Genomic DNA, 18579 nt, shown 5'->3' on the forward strand with positions numbered 1-18579 from the left:
TATTTAAGGATCTCGTTATTAATGATTTAGGGGCAGATTTAGTAAGCCTGGTGAAGTGATAAAGTTGCTGGTGATAACGCATCAGGCACTCAGCTTCTAACTGTTACAGGTTGGGTGCGAAAAAGGACAATCATCTCACAACTGCCTTTTTTGAAACCCAACCTGTAAGGATTAGAAGCTGATTGGCTGGTGCGTTGTCACCAGCAACTTTATCTCTTCACCAGGCTTAATAAATCAAGTCCTTTAAAAGAGATTTGCACATTTTCCTGTAATAAATTGTACAGCTTCCTGTCCCAACAGTGCTTGTAATGTTATTTAACTGGATGGGATTTGTGGTGCGGTATTCACAAGTGAACAGGTCTTTGAGCCCAAATAAGTCCGCCATGTACTCTTATACCGGATCAATACATTTTGCACAGATTTCCCGGGCTAGTGACTCACACTGGCTTCTCTACATCTTCTATGTTGTCAGAATTGCTGGAAGAACATCTACAATGCTGCATAGTCTGTAGTCACAGCCCATATACTCATCTACCTCTAGGTTTGCTATTTTCCCATGTACCGTAATCTGAATGCTTGTGTCCAGTGGCGGATCCAGAGGAGGGACTGAAGTACAGTCCAAAATTCTAATTGGGGTGCCACACCAACTGCCAGTGAGCCCTGGCCAGTTGCTTGACTGTGCTTGGGGTGGGAATTTGTGTGGCTCCCCTATTTGGATTTTGGACTACACTGCAGTACAACCATTGGAGCCACCACGTTCACAAAGATATTGCATTTCTTCTACGGCGAGCTAGGGATCTATTGTTTTTTCTGCAGTGCGTTTATATTGTTTGGGTGCAGTAATAAGAAAGACATTCTCTGTGATGTAACACAAGCTGCCCAGACTGATGACAGACTGCCATGTGGAATACACTAGAGATAATCCATGCCATCATTTTGTAGATATCCTGGGCCCTGAAAGGGTTATAATGATTATTTTTTACACAGTGGAGCTTGGGACAGAAGGGAGCGGACAGATATGGTAAATCTCTATGCAGGTGCAGCTTTTGTCCAACACATAATAGGCTCCTGAGCTGAAGGGCCTGCACTTCTCGCTTCTTTCCATCAGTGTCTCTACCTGGGTGTGCAAGAGGCTCTGCTCTCAGAATCAAGGTACATTAGCAAGACAAAAGCTCAGCAGTCAGCTCTTTCTCTGGACCAGACTTTGATGGCAACAGACAAAAGGCCCCATTAGCTTGGCCACATTCGCTGCAAAAACATACACGTGTCGTGTGGGCCTTGCTTTTGTTTCTCACTGCCCAATCCAACTAAACTCTCCTTCTGTGCTCTGGGCCGCCTTGTTCTCTGTACATTTACTTCTTTTAGTGTTACCAGTGACTGACAGGTGCAGTCTGGCTACAGGATGGGGAGGTCAGATATTGCTTTAAGTAATGCTTTTCAGAAGAAGAGAAAAATTAAATATATATATATATATATATAAAAACACACAAAAAATAAGTGCGCAAGTCCCACAATAGTCCAATTTCAATAGGGTTAATGTGAACCCAAGTCCAGATCCTAGACTCCTGCACTTTGGTCTGTAATAACAACCGGCAGCTCCTGTCAACACACCCGGATTCTGAGGGTCAATCAATCTAGAAACAACAAGAAAAGGAGCGCTCCATAGTGCAATATCGTTTGAAATTTATTGTATAAAAAATGGCTTTTGACAAGCATAAAAGCAATGGGTAACGTACCCTTACTGACGGTTGACACAACCGCAGTGTTTCACAGCATAGATATATGTGATTTCTCACAATGGTGGAGAGGTTACACTCACGGTGGTCCAACACAGTAGATCGACGCTAGGCCACGCCCCAACGCGTTTCGTCATCAACGGACTTCAATCAGCCCTCTGACGAAGTCCGTTGATGACGAAACGCGTTGGGGCGTGGCCTAGCGTCGATCTACTGTGTTGGACCACCGTGAGTGTAACCTCTCCACCATTGTGAGAAATCACATATATCTATGCTGTGAAACACTGCGGTTGTGTCAACCGTCAGTAAGGGTACGTTACCCATTGCTTTTATGCTTGTCAAAAGCCATTTTTTATACAATAAATTTCAAACGATATTGCACTATGGAGCGCTCCTTTTCTTGTTGTTTCTAGATATATATATATATATATATATATATGGGAGGAAGGACTGGCATTCAATTGAGGAAGAGAGCTGATGGGCCTTGGTGCACTGGAACCCTGGTCGCCCAGGTAATACAGTAAGCAGATGCGATGCACAGCAGGCACTCGTAGGACTTTATATTCCACGGAAAAAACTGGACACAAGGGTCTAACAGCAGTTTGGCCAAACTGCTGTTAGACCCTTGTGTCCAGTTTTTTCCGTGGAATATAAAGTCCTACGAGTGCCTGCTGTGCATCGCATCTGCTTACTATATATATATATATATATATATATATATATATATATATACATATACATACATACATACACACACAGACAGTTAAAAGCCCGTCGCAATGACTGCTTCTGCAATGTACTTTCACTTTGATCAGTGACTGTTTTAAGCCCACAAACTCTCCACCCCGCACCCAGCCGCTATCTGCTCTTACCTCCAATCTCTGTCTTCACAGCTCCCACTCTCCAGATCCAGGAAGTTAGAACCAATCAGTGTCCCTGCAAAAATTGGTTTCACTTTCTGTTATGACATCTTTTAGCACACAAATAAGCAATTCGGTCCGTCGAGTGGCCCCTAGTGATCACTGGCAGGTTATCACCTCGTCGTATTCAATATTTACCAACTTACACATAATTGTTGTCACAGAGCACCACCCTGGGAGTTCTGGGAAGGGGGGGGGGGGGGGCGGTACTAACCCATCCATGCCCAGCGACGGCTCTCCTTACTGGTAGCCGGACACCACTGTTTGGGAGGCAGGGTCTCAGTATGCGACCCAAGGGGTCTGGCGTTAGACGGCGCTGGGAGGCCGTTGCCGCCATCTTGCTTTTGGCAAGCCGGAGCTCTGTCCAGCCTACCTCTCTGAACCAGCCAATAGTAGCCACCCTCTGAATATACTGAGATATATTGCTGTCAGTGCAAGAGTGTCCTTCATGCTGCGTATTGCTTGAGTCTCCTGGTGCTTTTGGCCTTCTTGTTTCACCTCTGCCAATCCAAGATGCCTATAACATATCCCTGGCCTGCTTCTCCGTTAGATCTTTGGCACTAACCAGCCGTGAGGACTCTGGATCGACTCCTTTTTCTCAGGGAATACCTTCTTCGCCTTTCTTCAGCAATCAACCTCTCCCAGTTCTTCATATCAAGATTTTCTTAATTATTATTTAAGTTATTTTTCATATCATGCTTGTCATTTATCTTCACTTCAATGATCTTCATCATTGTTGTTAGGGCTTTCTTTCCAATATTAGGGCAGATGTATTAAGCCTTAAAAAGAGATAAAAGTAAGGGTTATCAACATCAAGCCAATCAGCTGTCATGTTATAGGCTGTGCTTGAAAACTTAGTTAGGAGGTGATTGGCTGGATGTTTATCACCCTTTCATTTATCTTTTTAAGGCTTGATACATCTGCTCCGGTATCGCAAGGGACTTTCTCTACAAACTTTAATTTTCCATCTCCAAAGACATTGTTATTCTATGTTTTCTTTATTTATTCTTATGTACCTATGCAAAAGAATAACATTAAACCAGCTCGGATTAACCTCACAGTCCTCGAGTAAGTCGCAGTCTCTACATCTAACCAGAATCCATCTGATCCTAGGAATCTGACTATAGGATTTTTGTAATCCATGAGCGGTGAGAGGCACACAGGCCTGGCATGGAGAGAATGAGGTCACCCTTTAGTAGTCTTATTATAGAAATGACACCTCACCAGAGTTAGCGCCCTAGGCGGTTATGTACCTGCTCTATCAATATCTTGAGGTTTGGCAGCAGAGTTTATGAGCGGGTGGAACCAGTACTTTTGGTAGCTTACACTGTTGCCGCGTATTCCAGTTAAATAACACACTTCACGGCCTAGTGACTGCAGCAAAAAATAATGTGCTAAACGATTGCATGAAGACTTATTTTCATCAAGGAAACCTTTAATTACGTACTTAACTCTAGAATGATTAATCAACGGGTATAAGCTATGGTTTGGCAGTTGTTCACTACAGCTACAAATTTACTCAAAGAAACATTTTATAATAATATGCCCCCCCCCCCCCCCCCCTCCTCCTACCCACACACATCTGCAGCGCTCTGTGGTTCTAGCCCCCACTGCATCCCATCTGTGTAACATAAATATATGGCAGTGGTTCCCAAACTGTGTGCCGTGGCTCCCTGGGGTGCCTCAGGACACTTGCAGGGGTGCCCCAGGTTGGTGGTCTAGGACCAATTCAAATTATTTATGGTTCATTTTTTATGGGCAAAACCAGTGCAGGTGGCTGTAAAACATGAAATATGTGTACAAACAAATGCAAATCCTGCCCTTTATCATATAACTGACCCTAAGAATCGCATATAAACCCAATCTAATTCATTTTTTGGGGGCCTAGGGGTGCCATGAAAAAAATCTGATACTCTAGGGTGCCGTGATTCAAAAAAGATTGGGAACCCCTGATATATGGGAAGAATACAGGCCTTATTGAGCCAATGTTTACACTGTAGTATCTACACACATCTGAATATATATATATATATATTGGCACTCCAAGATCAGAAAAAAAAGTCGACACACACTGTATGTGTTCAACGTTTCAGTGCTGGTGCACTTTTATCAAGAACAGTGTAACAATGAAATGAATAAACATATATAGCAAACACACTCTCAAGAGATGCAGATTCCGTCCGTCCCTGCACGCTGCGGGTCGCACGGTTCTGACGTCATACATCCCCCCACACGTGTATCTGTTGCTACGCAACAGCTGTAAACACATAATACAAGGACAAAACATATTATAGAATACTGTGATATGTAAAACATATAGTGAGCTGGGCACATAACATCTCAAATGCAATCCAAGCAGAACACTGCTTATTCCGCAGTCAGTAATGCCGTTCACATCGGCTCGTGTGTATGCTCCTGCCACGTCACTCTGCAACCAGACTATTGCTAATATTTGGACAATGCCATGTCAATGAGACTAGTGTTTATATGTACTAGGCTTAAACATACTACTTGACTTATATCTGTGCCTGGCACAATTTATACGTTTTCTACTGGTTATTCCGAGTGGATATTGGCAGAAGCTTACTACACGCTAAATGTAAATGTGGGACATTCTCCACCATACACTGGTAATTAATCATGTAAGAAATGTTACATCTGCATAAACATGTATAAATAAAAAAATACATAGACATCTCTATACGCAATTCTCATAAAAAACAATGCAGTCCTAGTGTTTCATTGAGTCCCCTCGGCGCAAGGGTTCCCAATCTCTCAATCCAAGCTGATTCCCTTTGAATCAGTCTTGTACCAGTTTCTTGTCGTATCCACGATCATAGAATTTCTGGCACATATCATCTAGCGCTTTGATGGCAAGTTTTCTATCACTAGTGATTCTGAGTACCCTCAAAAATTGGCTGTACGGGAGAGCTTGTTTTAAACTCTGGGGATGTGCACTGGATGCTAGAAGCAAATTATTTCTGCCTGTTGGTTTCTGGTAGATGTTGGTATGTATACCCTCTGCATCTTTGGATATAGTAACATCCAGATAGTTAACCCTATCCTTGCTGACCTGATAGGTCAGTTTGACCGGGCTATCTGTTGCATTATGTTGTTCTATGAGTGAGGTAAATTCAGTTTCAGTGCCCAACTTGCCATCAAAGCACTAGATGATATGTGCCAGAAATTCTATGATTAGTGCAGCCGGGGGCCGGGGACTAACGCTGTGATGGACTGCTGGGGGGAACAATGGTAGGCGGCAGCCCTCAGTGTGTGGGATGTGGGGGGGCTACTGGTAAACTACAGTATTTCACGGGGGTGTCCTGGCAAACTATTTCACGGGGTGGGGGGGCGATGTAAGCGGGGCTCCCAGCACACTAATTCACAGTAGGGTGGCCCAGCAAATTACGTTGCCCGGGGGCCCTCACTAATGTTAAGACAGCCCTTCTTAAGGCCCCCATACACTAGCCGATTTTGGTCAGATTTTGGCCAGATCAGTCGGTTCTGGCCGAAATCGGACCAAAATCGGCTAGTTTTGATGTCCCCTCAGATCTGCGTCGGGTGGTCGGACCTGCTGCACGTCCGACCACCCGACTTGGGACCTAGTGGGGCGGCGCGGCGGTGGAGGGAGCAGGGGACGCTGCGGGGGACACAGGCGGCATAGAGCCGGGCAGGGGGAGCCGGGAGCTGTCAGTACTGAATAAAAAAAAAAGCCCATACAATGAATGGGCGGCCTGTGATTGGCTGAGCGCTCTCTCAGCCAGTCAGCAATTGGCTGAGAGAGCGCTCAGCCAATCACAGGCTGCCCATTCATTGTATAGGCTTTTTTTTCTAGCACTGACAGCTCCCGGCTCCCTCTGCCCGGCTCTATGCCGCCTGTGTCCCCCACAGCGTCCCCAGCCCCCCCTGCTCCCACCAGCAGCCCTGCTCTGTAGCCCCCCCCCCCCCCTGCCTTCCGGGTTTTTTACATGTGATAAATCGAGACGATTTATCACATGTAAAAAATGGCACATCAAGTGCCAATCTAATCAAGCTCCCCCGGGGAAGCTCAGGGAGAAGTCGGGGGCGACTTGTCCTAAAGACAAGTCACCCTAGTGTATGGGGGCCTTTAGAAGGTTAGTAAAGATCTCTGTCAAGGTTAGACAAATCTCCCTATAATATCACTTAGTAAAAAAGAGTTTCCAGGCAAGAAAATTTTGACTAGATCTCTGGCTGTCTAGTCAAAATCGCTGCTGTTCACTGCTGAGGGAGATATTCACTAGGCGGACTGCAATGAATACCAACCAAGTATGTTAATTCTAGCATAGTCAAAATCGCTCCGTGTGTACACCCCTTAAGATGGCTAAATGTTGACTTTATCAGGTTTTTTTAGTCAGCTACACCCCAAAGGATATAATAATAAAAAAATATATAAGTGCTGCTAAATTATTTTCTGTGGAACTAAACGATTAACTTTTTTTTTTTAGTGTATCCACCTCTTTCCTCCAATTGTCTTCCCTGTCTATGGGCAGTATTCAACGTGAAAAATTCTCTGTGCATGGCGAGAGATTTTTTCTCTCGCCATGCACTCGCCCTGTTCCGGAGGGCTCGCTGCCTCTCCTGCTCCCACTATTCAATATGGTTAAGACTCGCCGCCACTTGCGGCGAGTCTTAACCCCTGCAGCAGCGACGAGCGTCCGCGGCAGGTAGCTGGCAGGGAGCCGGGGGACGGTGGCAGCCAGGGAGATTAAAGTCTCCCTGGCTGCCCTAGAACATATGTGGAGGGGAGGTGGGCTCCCCGGGACCCAGGCAGCACAAGCTGCCCCCCCCCTATAGCCAGCGGGGGACCCAGTATTCACTGCACCCGATCGTGCATATGTAATGATCGGATGCAGTGAATATATGAATGTCTAATGAGCGGCTCGAGAGCTCCGGCCCCCTGCTGGCTGCTCTGTGTAAAAAAAAAAAAAAAAAAAATTTTTAAATTAAATATATAATCATGTGCTATAAGCACAGGAATAAAAATAACATGCCCCTTCACAGAAAAAAATCCTGATTTTTTTACACCAAAATTTAAAAAAAAAAACTTTTAGTTTAAAAGTTCACATTCCAGTTCTCCATGAAAAGATGGAGAATTGCTACTCGGAGAGACACGGCGAAAATCACTTAAAAAGACGGCGAAAATATCACATTGAATAGGGTGGTTCACTTTTGGAGAGCAAAATGCTCCTTCCAACGCGAAAACAGCACAAACTCGCCATAAAACAAGGTGAATTTTTCTCATTGAATACTGGCCTATGACATAAAGTACAGTTACACATACATTTTTCTTACTGCTTTCACGGTAGAACCCCTCTTTTTTTGACTTTTTAACTCTACTTTTTAATTGTTTTCCTTTGAAATTCCACTGCCAATGTTTTGTCTGATTTCTCTCGCTGACCCACCTCGGCGGCTGGCCACTGTGTTTTTTCACGGGAAGCTGAAAACAAAGGCCGGTTGTGTTAAAGTTGGGGGGGAGGCAGGAAACTTAACTCACAGGGGAGCCTCCCAACTCCTGCCTGTCCCACAGCCCGACTCCAGCATGTGGAATTAAACCTGACAGCCTGTCTGGGACACGTTCTAAGTAATGATTATCTCTCCTTTTCTCCGACTGAAAAAGCCACTATTTTATTAAGCCTCCAAGAAAAAAAATATATGCAACAGCCAGTTGGGGTTTCTTGTCTGCGCTTTAAACCTAAAATCTTGGATCTGCCACTAATAGTTTCCCTGTATCGAGATTTAGCTTTTTGAAAAACTGGAGGCCAGAAAACGTTCCGCTACTGAAACTCATGAACACAACTATCCGTAAATCTGGCCAAAACAACGTATTGGTAGAGAGAACGTCATAGAACATCAGGGCAACATATGTATGTAAAGGGTTTAATATATAGGTTGGAGTGTACAAAACTCATCTTACATTAGGTATATAGAGTAACGATAGTGCGGACATATGTACAGATTCCAACAATTATAAATAACATCCAAGGGCCGTTCGCAGCTAAGCACAGGAACCCAAGCTTGCCAGAGGTGGTACAGTCTATATGGATCCTGGTGCATGACATTACCAGTCATATCATATTTTCTTAACAGGATAAAGTAATTTTAGGACTTATCGACAGTTATTTATATAGCTCAAAGCTTTTCTGCCTTGCTTTACAGAGAATATTTTGGTTGTTTAAATCAGTCCCTGTCCCAGTGGAGATCACAATCTATGGTCATATTCAAAAGTTTTAGCGGCTGCCACTAGAGGGTGCCCAACGGAGCTATTCAAATGTAGCTCTGTTCAGGAAGGTCCGGCATTTCAACTCGCACTCTCTGGGGGTGGCGAGCTGAAATCCCCAAAGTGTCACCCATTAGACCACTGAAACTGGACTTTTTTCAGCATGCACATAGTGGCCAAACCCAACCTTAATGAGTGCGATCAGAATGGAAAAAAGATCAGTTGCATATCACCAAGCAATCTCTCTTCACTTTAGACAGGCCATAACCCCAGGAGTGCCCACACCGCACACGCTGCACCCATTTTTCTAATACTTACCCTCCGGAGTCCAGAGGAGGCGGAAGAAGCAATGCCAAAATTGCTGGAAAAATGGTGCGGTGGCCAATTGTCTGGGGCGGTCTCTACATGTGGTGTGCTCTAGCACTCAGACTCCATGACACTGCCGGCTGCAGCAATGCTGAAATCACCAGAAAAATGGCTGCCTGACCATATTTCCGGAGATTCAAGCATGCAGAGTAGGGTCTGGGTGCTCTAGTGCTCAGACCCTACTACACACTGGGCTGCACCCAGCAGAAAGCTACTGTGAAAAACTACTGGTGGTATGTAGAGATGTCATTATCACCCAAGAATGAATTAGTAGTGCATATTGTTCCTGGTACACTAACATTTTACCTTTTATATGGTCACACAACTACTGAGCGATTACTAGTATGATTAGTACCACAGGAGCTTTGCTGTCCCTTACAGAACATCTATTCATTAACTTATTGGCAGAACAGTGAAATAACTATACTTATTCTTCTGGAGCAAAGATATGTAAAAATCAGAGTAAAACGAGTAGTGGCTCCCCCCCTGTATTTATTATACAATTACATCGTCCAACATATGGAAACAGTTCAGTGAGAGCTGGTTGTAAAGTACAGAGGCTCCATTCATCCCCCACTAAGGAAAATACATTCTGTTAGCAGAACGGTGGCTCTAGAAAGATCTCTGGCTTGCCAGCAATAAGTAGTGTGCCCGACAGAGGTACCTGGGTGGCCCTGCGACGTATGGAGACATTTAACATGAGGCGTTATTTACAGGAACATATATGGAAACATCTGAAACGTTTAGAGAGCCGATCAGAGCAGTTTGTTGTAGAGAAGAGATTTAGGATTAATTCAGGAGATTTAGGATTAATTCAGGAGGTCATGTCGGTCACTACACATGGCGTATCTACCTATTCTGGACCTTGTGCACAGTGCGGAGCAAATGCAGCTAAAACTCATGTTGTACTGCAGAATGGGCAGAGTTGGAATTGCAGTGTCAAAATTACAGATGGCCGGCATCTATATTCTATGTGTTACAGCAGCTAGTTATTATTTACAGTTTCTTAATAGTGCAGCATACAGTATTCCGCACTTTGGTATCCGGATGGCTTACAGACTTTGGGGGAGATTCTCTAAAACTCTCCGCCCCCCATCACAATCATAATTATCGCATATGTTCTAACATATGTGATAATTATAGCAAAGGACAGCTCTTGCGTTAAGAGCTGTCCCTTGTAGCTCCCCCCTCCCTCCCACACCCGGCGCTGCTGCTGCTGCGCCGGGCTCTCCTCCTCCCTGCACCCAGGGGTCTGTGCGGGTGGCGGTGGGTTCGCGTTAGAAACCCATTGGCTTCTATAGGATTTTTCGGCGGGGATGCTTAGAGCTTCCCGAAATGCGGTAAAAACCCCGATACCGCATTTTTACCTTAGAGAATCTCCCCCAATGGCCCTTATTCTGCTTTACTCGCTCGGATGCGAATATGCATCCTTGCGAGTCACCCTAACCCCGCCTTGCGAATGATTAGCCAGCGCCACCCATTCGCCCACGGGATGCGGTCGCAAGGCTTACAAATGGATGTTTTACATAAACATCCATTCACATGCCAGTGGGAGCCTTCCCCATCTTTCCATGTTCGCGAACCATTGAATGATGGCGAAGGCACCCGTATATGTAACGATGGGCTAGACCACCCTTACATATGAGTGTAGATTTGCAGGGAATTGGTTTTAGATTTTCATTTTTGACATTAGATTTATACTATGTAGTCTTACCTGGTAAGTCTACTTTTATATTTGATTTTCACTACTTCACTACTGCTTGGTTGCCCATAGCAACATCCCATCTTTAATAGAACTCCATCTTTGTAAATAACCCTCATCTCTCTGTGTAATACGTGATGCTTCTAGAGACAATTGAGCAGCAGCACTTCTGCGCAGACGCCGGCGCTGATTCGCCCCTGAATCTGGCTGCGCTCCCCTGGCTGTGTCAGGCTGAAACTTTCTTTTCTTAAAACACTCCGTTTACGTGGGTGGTGTCTTTGGCATCTCCAGCGTAGTCTGGCAGCTTCCCGTCCCCATTAACGCACTCGGCCCTGGATAAGAAATCTGACTTATTGTGGTGGTCACATACTGCTGGCTGCGTAGCAGATGTTTATTAGCGTGATGATGGTGTCAGTTTTCAATGTAAAGACACTTCCCAGGTTCCTGCACTAATAAGCGGCTTCTTCCAGACGTTCTTATTGCTATACCCACAGACATAGGTGCCAATTTATGTTTTTGCTGGTGGGTGCTCAAGCCAAAAATATAGGTGAGTGGCTTCATGGTAAAGGGGCGTGGCCACAAATAATACTGATTTATATTACGCAGCACTCCAATATTCAAATTATGGCAACAGTGCCAAAATACATAATGACCACACAGTACCTGTGCCAGCGACGAGGGAGGGGGAGTGCAGTGGGACACGGGCGAGTGGGCCGCTGCTGAGTGGGTGAGTGCTCATCAATTTCCGTGGGTGCTCGAGCCCTCAAGCACCCACAGAATCGGCACCTATGCCCACAGACTCAGCAAGAATGCTCATCAGGCCCTAGGTAAGAGCCTTAATAGAGGATTCAGCAATGTCTAGGAGTCAGTTGGTTACTAACACACTCTGGCCTTTATTCTGGTTCACTCGCAAAAGCAAATTCCTTCTCAAATGTACAAAACCATGTGCACTGCAGGTGGGGCAGATGTAACATGTGCAGAGAGAGAGTTAAATTTGGGTGGGTTATTTTGTTCCGGTGCAGAGAAAATACTGATTTTCACACTGCAATATAGATCTCACTTTGAAGTAAAACCCCACCCAAATCTAATTCTCTCTGCATGTTACATCTGCCCCCAGTTGCAGTGCACATGGTTTTGTCCATTTGAGAAAGTTGTTGCCTTTGAACCAGAATAATGGCCTCTGTCTGCATTGTTCATTTGCCCCATTGGGCACTGCATGTATGTGCAGTACATGTACCACCGTGTTATACTGGGAGAGGTGTAACATTCCGGCTCCGGTTTTTAACTTACAGTAGTTCCCACGTTCTACAGATCCACAGGCGGTATGGAAAACATGAGCTGTTGGTAGATCCCGAGGACCTTATTGCTCACCCCTAATATATAGCTAATAAAACTGTGCCTAATTTCATTGTTGGCATGTTGTCCATTATTATTAATGTATTGCATTTGAACGTCTTTTGCTGGGTGTTTTATTAGCTAAGAAGAGAAAAAGTGCGGTATATTGTTTTCTGGTACATACAGCAAAAATGTGACACATACCAGGCTGCTGATCAGGTGCCATACATTAAATAGAATTCGAATGGTCTGTGTATTATGAGTGATGGTCAGTGCTTGAGGAATGAAGGTCACACGGTGTGATCAGCACAATTGTCAGATTTAAGGCCAACCTTTATATAGTGCATTATATAATGGTACTTATGGACGCCCCACATGATAAGACAGATGAAATGTCAGCTACATGAGCAGCGGAGGTGGGATATATGCAGCCGGAATATAGAAATATACCCGCAATGACTGTAATGGTAAATAATCACCACAATGTTATTTGCAGAGAGATAATATTCAGTAATTTCCTCATTTGAAACACAAGATGTACAGCATGTCAGACCCACTATAATGAAGGGTGTAGGAATCTGCACAGTAAAATATGTATTTTTGGTCAGTTCAATAGAATCTGTCCAATATTAATTGTCCATCTCCTGCAGACCCTGCGTACGAGGCTGTCCGGAGATCTGGGTGGGGAAATAATGTCAACTCCTCAGTCACAAAAAGTAAGTACATTTTGACACGTTAGCAGAGAGTAACACTCTGTCCCTGCAGCAGGACTGTCACCTGGTTGATCAATATGGGACTTGGTGACAAATGTTAATAGGACATTTTGTGAATTGGCATCTTGTCAATTTAAAGTACGAGTTTGAGACCATTCCTGTAAATGTGTTGCTGGAATTAGAAAAATGATAACTTGATAATACAAAAAGGAAATTCTGCAACAGATAATCAATCAGATCCAGATAGTCCAAGGTTATGGGTATACAAGTGTATAATCTGCAATTCTTTTACTTTGTCTCATCAAGTTTATTGCCTCTTTTTACCCATCCACATGAAATAGAAAATCTCAATGGTGACAATGAATTGGGCAATGCATAGCCCTTGTTAGGTGCTAATTTGTATAGATGCCCAGCAGGGGGCAGCACAAACAAGTAAAACCACCCTGCTAGAGTCTTATAGTTACATATTTATGTGTGCCAAGAACCAAAGAATATTACGCCCAGGCAACAAATATTAAATGGATCATTATGGGCTTACCACTATGGTATATTTTTATTTATATTATAAATCAGTATATATTCATTGTATTATATGCATGTACATAACCTACAACAATCAGAAAAACATAATTTAGGCTCTGCAAGGTTGTGGATACATCAGATGCAGACATCAGATCACATTTCCAGTATTATGATTGGTTATTAGAAGAATTTGGAAGCTTTATTGCTTTATGACATTGCTGCTGGAATGATTTTGACATCATTGGGAATCTTTATGTTTGCAAAGGTTTATGGGCCGGAGTGCATCTGACAAATGTCCTGATTTATGGAATTCTACTGAATTACAATAGAAACAGTCTGATAGAATTTGTCATGACAGTGGACAATGGAGGTCATTCTGGTTGGCACGCAACCCTGTACACTCACAAGTTCTTTGGGTGAATGAGCTCGGTGAATTGATTATTCGCCGGCCCGTTCGCACGGAGCAGTGCAAGCAGGGGGCGGCCACTTAGCGGCCATGGGAAAACCTGCGTCCCCATTTAAATTGTGGCATGACGCAGATGTCAGGGGCAGGCAGCTGATGTCACCGGGTGTCAGCTGCTTACCCAGTTCACGTAGCAGGGTGCCGCAAACCATCAGAGTGTGACTTAGATTTGCGCTTAGGAAATCATTTGCCGACCATCAAATGGATGTTTACGCAAAACATCCATTTGCATGCGTGCAGGAACATTCACCGTGTGAGGGGGCGGTGGTGGACGTTTTGTGGGTGACGAGCGGCGTTTGGTTGGCTCACAAAACTACAAAATCGGCAGCTTTGCGAGTCAACCAGTTTAAGGGCCAATGAGTCTCCGCTCTATTGCAAGGTGCATGTTGTAAGATTTCCATGTTGTGTTCCAGGTCCCCCAGTAGGAGGCACGCAAAATGTGAATAAGAACGCCGAACAGCCACGTCCACAGCCAGGTACCGACATCTGAGACTCACAGCTCCATGTACTACAGCTTTACCTTTGCCATGTATACACACACACACACAGGAATATATAGGATGTAGTAGAATAAAATAAGCACCTTGAGTCCTGTTGGAGAAAGTGCGCTATATAAATTTAACTTACTTATATACATTGTAGATTGTAAAATGCTTATGGTGTACATAACGAAGGCATGTGGATTATTAGGTCAACACTGGAAAAAGTCTTTCCCTTTTTAGTGTCATATATTGACATGGACACTGTATTAGTGCATCGTGTCCCCTCGCTGCGCAGGGGACACTAATATATTCTCCCTCTACGCCCACTGGGATCATGAAGTAAGCACAAAAAACTCACATCGACTTTTTTCTACGTCGATCATTGACACGTCAACATTTTGCTTTGGTCGACTTTGTCAATACCGACCTAGACCCTGTCGACCTTCTTCATGTTTCGACCAATAGTCAACAACCTATTGGTGGTCTACCTAGACACGGTCGACCAATCGACAAGGGAAGTCATATGTGACAAGGAGTAGGGTCACCTGTAACAAGGGAATATACAGACTCCGCACAATTAGGACCATGGTGGGAATAGAACCCATGACCTCAGCGCTGTGAGGCAGTAATGCTCACCATTACACCATCCGAGATGCACCAAGGGTTAGACGTCATACATGATAACGAGAAGGGTCATTTGTGGCAAAGGGAGGAAATAAGAGTGATCTGACAAAAAGAGGAGCCATTTATGACAGCCAGAGGGGGTGAGGTTACAAGATAGGGGGAAAGAATCTCCCAGGACAAGGTTATAGAAGTGGGGTCCATGGTATATGTATAATCCAGCGCCACAAACTGTGTTACTACACCACTGCTTCAGTGCTGTCCACACGGAGTGTGTTATATTAACTCATGTCTAGGTGGACACCACAAAGTCAACATGAATTTGGTCGATAGTGAAAAAGGTTATTATAGTCCAAAATTCAAATAGAGGAGCCACACCCACTGCCAGTGAGTCAGTTAGGAATGGCAGTTGGTGGCAGTTGCGCTGCCTCCCGTATTTGAATTTTGAACTTAGTTGCAGGTTAGCTAAACAGCTATATACAGTGGATTTACAAAGAATAAATATATGTATCTGAATGAGCTTTCCTTTTTTTTTATCCATTTATTTTGTAGATAGTTGGTTAAATTTACATTAGAAGTTAAACAATCATTGCCATTGATTAAGGTAATTCACAAGTCCTTAGTAAAGTAAAAAAAATCCAAACAAATTTTTTATCAACCCAAATTCTTACTTCAGATTAATGTTTTTTTACTATTCCTAATATTCACAAGACTCGTTTTAGGAGGACTTTTAATGCTTGTTAATGTATAAACAAACAGTGTGGTCCTATTTAGTATATAGCAGAACAGGGTAGCGCTAAGCTTTATGTGGATACTACAGAGATTTTATATTGTTTTCCTCTTTCAGATCCTTACCAAATACTGGGGCCTACAAGCAGCAGGTTGGCTAATCCAGGTGAGGAAAAGAATATTTTTCAGTGTTATCTCTTTTTACACAGGGATGGATTATGTGATGTCATTTATGCAGTTTATGCATTGCACCTTTCATCATAATCATTGGATTTGCTTTAACAGCTAATAAAAAAATAAAATAAAAAAAGTCTGTGAATCATCACTGATTTAAGTGCAGGGCTGTATTCAGTGAATGCAAGTTACTTACATAGTAAAAAGTGAATCAAGTCAAGACATTTTTTTATCTTTACAGTAATTACTGTTGCCCACAGGCCTCTCTGCATACATTTTGCACTTGCATAGACCTGCAAATATAGTATACCATGACCTGTATATATACCTTACCTGCAGAGTCTCCCAAAATTTCAGGAAAACTCAGTTCAAAGTGAATGATCTCCCTAAACGTCCATACACACTGGGCAATTATGCCCAGCATGTATGGACAGCGATGATCGCTATCATCGCTGGGGGGAAAGCCGCTCAGTGCATACACACATAGCGGCTTTCCCCCTGCCCGGCGCCGTCAGCGGGGGGAGGATGGCTTTCCATAGCGTAGCGCTATGGAAAGCCATCCTCAAAGCCGCTCATCTGCTAGTATTACCAGCAGATGAACGGCTGCCCGGTAATGATGTGGAAGCGTGCAGCACCGCTCACCGATCATACACACTGGGCGACTTTGAGCTGAAAGCCGCTCAAACTTGCTGTTTTGAGCGGCCATGTTTTGAGGCACATTTGCGATTACACGCGCAGGTTGGTGTTGCTTTATCGGTATGTAGTTAAGTTGCCGGCAGACAGAATACCGATTGACAGAACCCCCACAACCAAATGCCTATGGACAATATACCGACATTTGCAAACCACCGACAATCGAAATACCACCAACATCAAAATACTGACAGGTAAAACATTGACACAATCACAATGCTGACAGCCAAAATAATGACACATACAGATAAACCGCCTCTCAGTCACAGTCACTAGGTGGCGGGGAGCGGGATCCCTGCCCGTCTCCGCTTCAGGGAGGAGACAGGTAGGGTTAGGGGGTAGTGCGGGGTGCTATGGGCTAGACGGGGTAGTGGCAGGGAGGGTGACAGAGATCTCCTTCAGAAAGGGGCACACGAGCATCTCGTGCACACACGCCCCCTTCTGGTGGATGACGATTCTATAGCCAGGAGCAGCTCCGTCTGTAACACCGAATACAGTTTTTCATGATTTTTTTTTTTTTTTTAAATCAACTTGATCATACTTTATGATCCCAGTGGGCATAGATGGATAATATAATAGTGTGCTGAGAGTGAGCCATGTGAGGGGACACGATACACTAATACGATATCAATGTCGACATTATAACTGTGTCGGTATTTTAACATGATCAGCATTTTGATTATGTCTGTATATTGACTGTAGGCAGGGCTATTTTTCAGCAGGCTCCAGCAGGAACTGAGGCCCTTATTCTAGTTCACTCTTTCTGACAAAATATTTCTTAGATGGACAAAACCATGTGCACTGCAGGTGAGTCAGGTGTTACTTGTGCAGAGATAATTAGATTTGGGTGGGGTTTTACACCTGCCTCACCTGCAGTGCACATGGTTTTGTCCATCTAAGAAATATTTTGTCAGAAAGAGTGAACTAGAATAAGGGCCTCAGTTCCCGCTGGAGCCTACTGAAAAATAGCCCTGACTGTAGGCATCTGAACAGTCAGTGTTATGAATGTGTCAGGATATTAATCATAGATATTTACACCCTGCCAGTGTCGGTCAAGTTATTGTCGGTAATTCAGTTGTGGGTAAATCATGCTGATCCCGCTTTCACAACCTTCCTGAATTTTTTTTTTTTTTTTTACGGTTGATTGAAGACAATCATCTATGGGCCCCTCATTTTGAATGTTTTCTATACACCCCTTTAAATTGTATTGGGTATAGCTCTAGAGAGAGTTTGGGGTCAGAGAACAATTATCATGTTACCAAATATAAAAATCTTTCCATAGCAAGACAGGACCAGACAGGTCACTGTAGAGCAGACTTATTTTTATGTTGAAAACTTGATAGTAAAAGGAAACAGATTTCAGTCAGTTAGAGTGTAAGCTCCACAGGGAGAGGCTGTACAAAGATAAACATGTTGGTGCTCTACAATTTTTTACTACAACTGCAATAGTGTAAAACCCAATGTGGTTACCAGTCATTGACTGCATCATTAAACAGAGTGCATATACTGCACCCTAGTGGACAAGATGTGAAGCTTTAGCAGTGCTCTCCCATACTGTACTTTCTAATTCTCACATATGACTAGGTGTACCGCACCCTACTTGTTATTCCTCCCAGAGTTCCCTTCATGATGGGCAGAGTACTGTGTAGCACATAACAAATTAATAGTTCACCTTTTTTATTATTATTATTACCAAATGTATATAATCCTTCCCAAATTATTTTCTAATTAACATTTCCATTCTAAAACAAATATGGTACATAATCCAACATTTCAAAAGCTGGTGACTAACAAGAATTAAACCAACATGCTTGAACATAAATGGATCAATGATCTCCAATGACCAATGCTCAGAAGTACCGTTATAGTGGTTATTAAAGAGCGA

At 43.7% G+C, this 18579-nt stretch overlaps 1 protein-coding gene across 2 annotated transcripts in view; it reads left to right on the forward strand.

Annotated features, from left to right (window-relative positions):
• FLI1 (Fli-1 proto-oncogene, ETS transcription factor) overlaps window positions 1-18579 on the forward strand; it is a 55944-nt gene that overhangs the window by 33710 nt on the left and 3655 nt on the right. For both annotated transcript variants that reach the window (XM_083162839.1, XM_083162840.1), the window contains exons 6-8: window positions 12948-13013; window positions 14409-14471; window positions 15946-15993. In XM_083162839.1, the coding sequence (XP_083018965.1) occupies window positions 12948-13013; window positions 14409-14471; window positions 15946-15993 (177 nt within the window). The remainder of the gene's footprint in view (window positions 1-12947; window positions 13014-14408; window positions 14472-15945; window positions 15994-18579) is intronic.

Source organism: Crinia signifera, chromosome 19, assembly GCF_055691185.1.
Source record: "Crinia signifera chromosome 19, ASM5569118v1, whole genome shotgun sequence".
Lineage (NCBI taxonomy): Eukaryota > Metazoa > Chordata > Amphibia > Anura > Myobatrachidae > Crinia > Crinia signifera.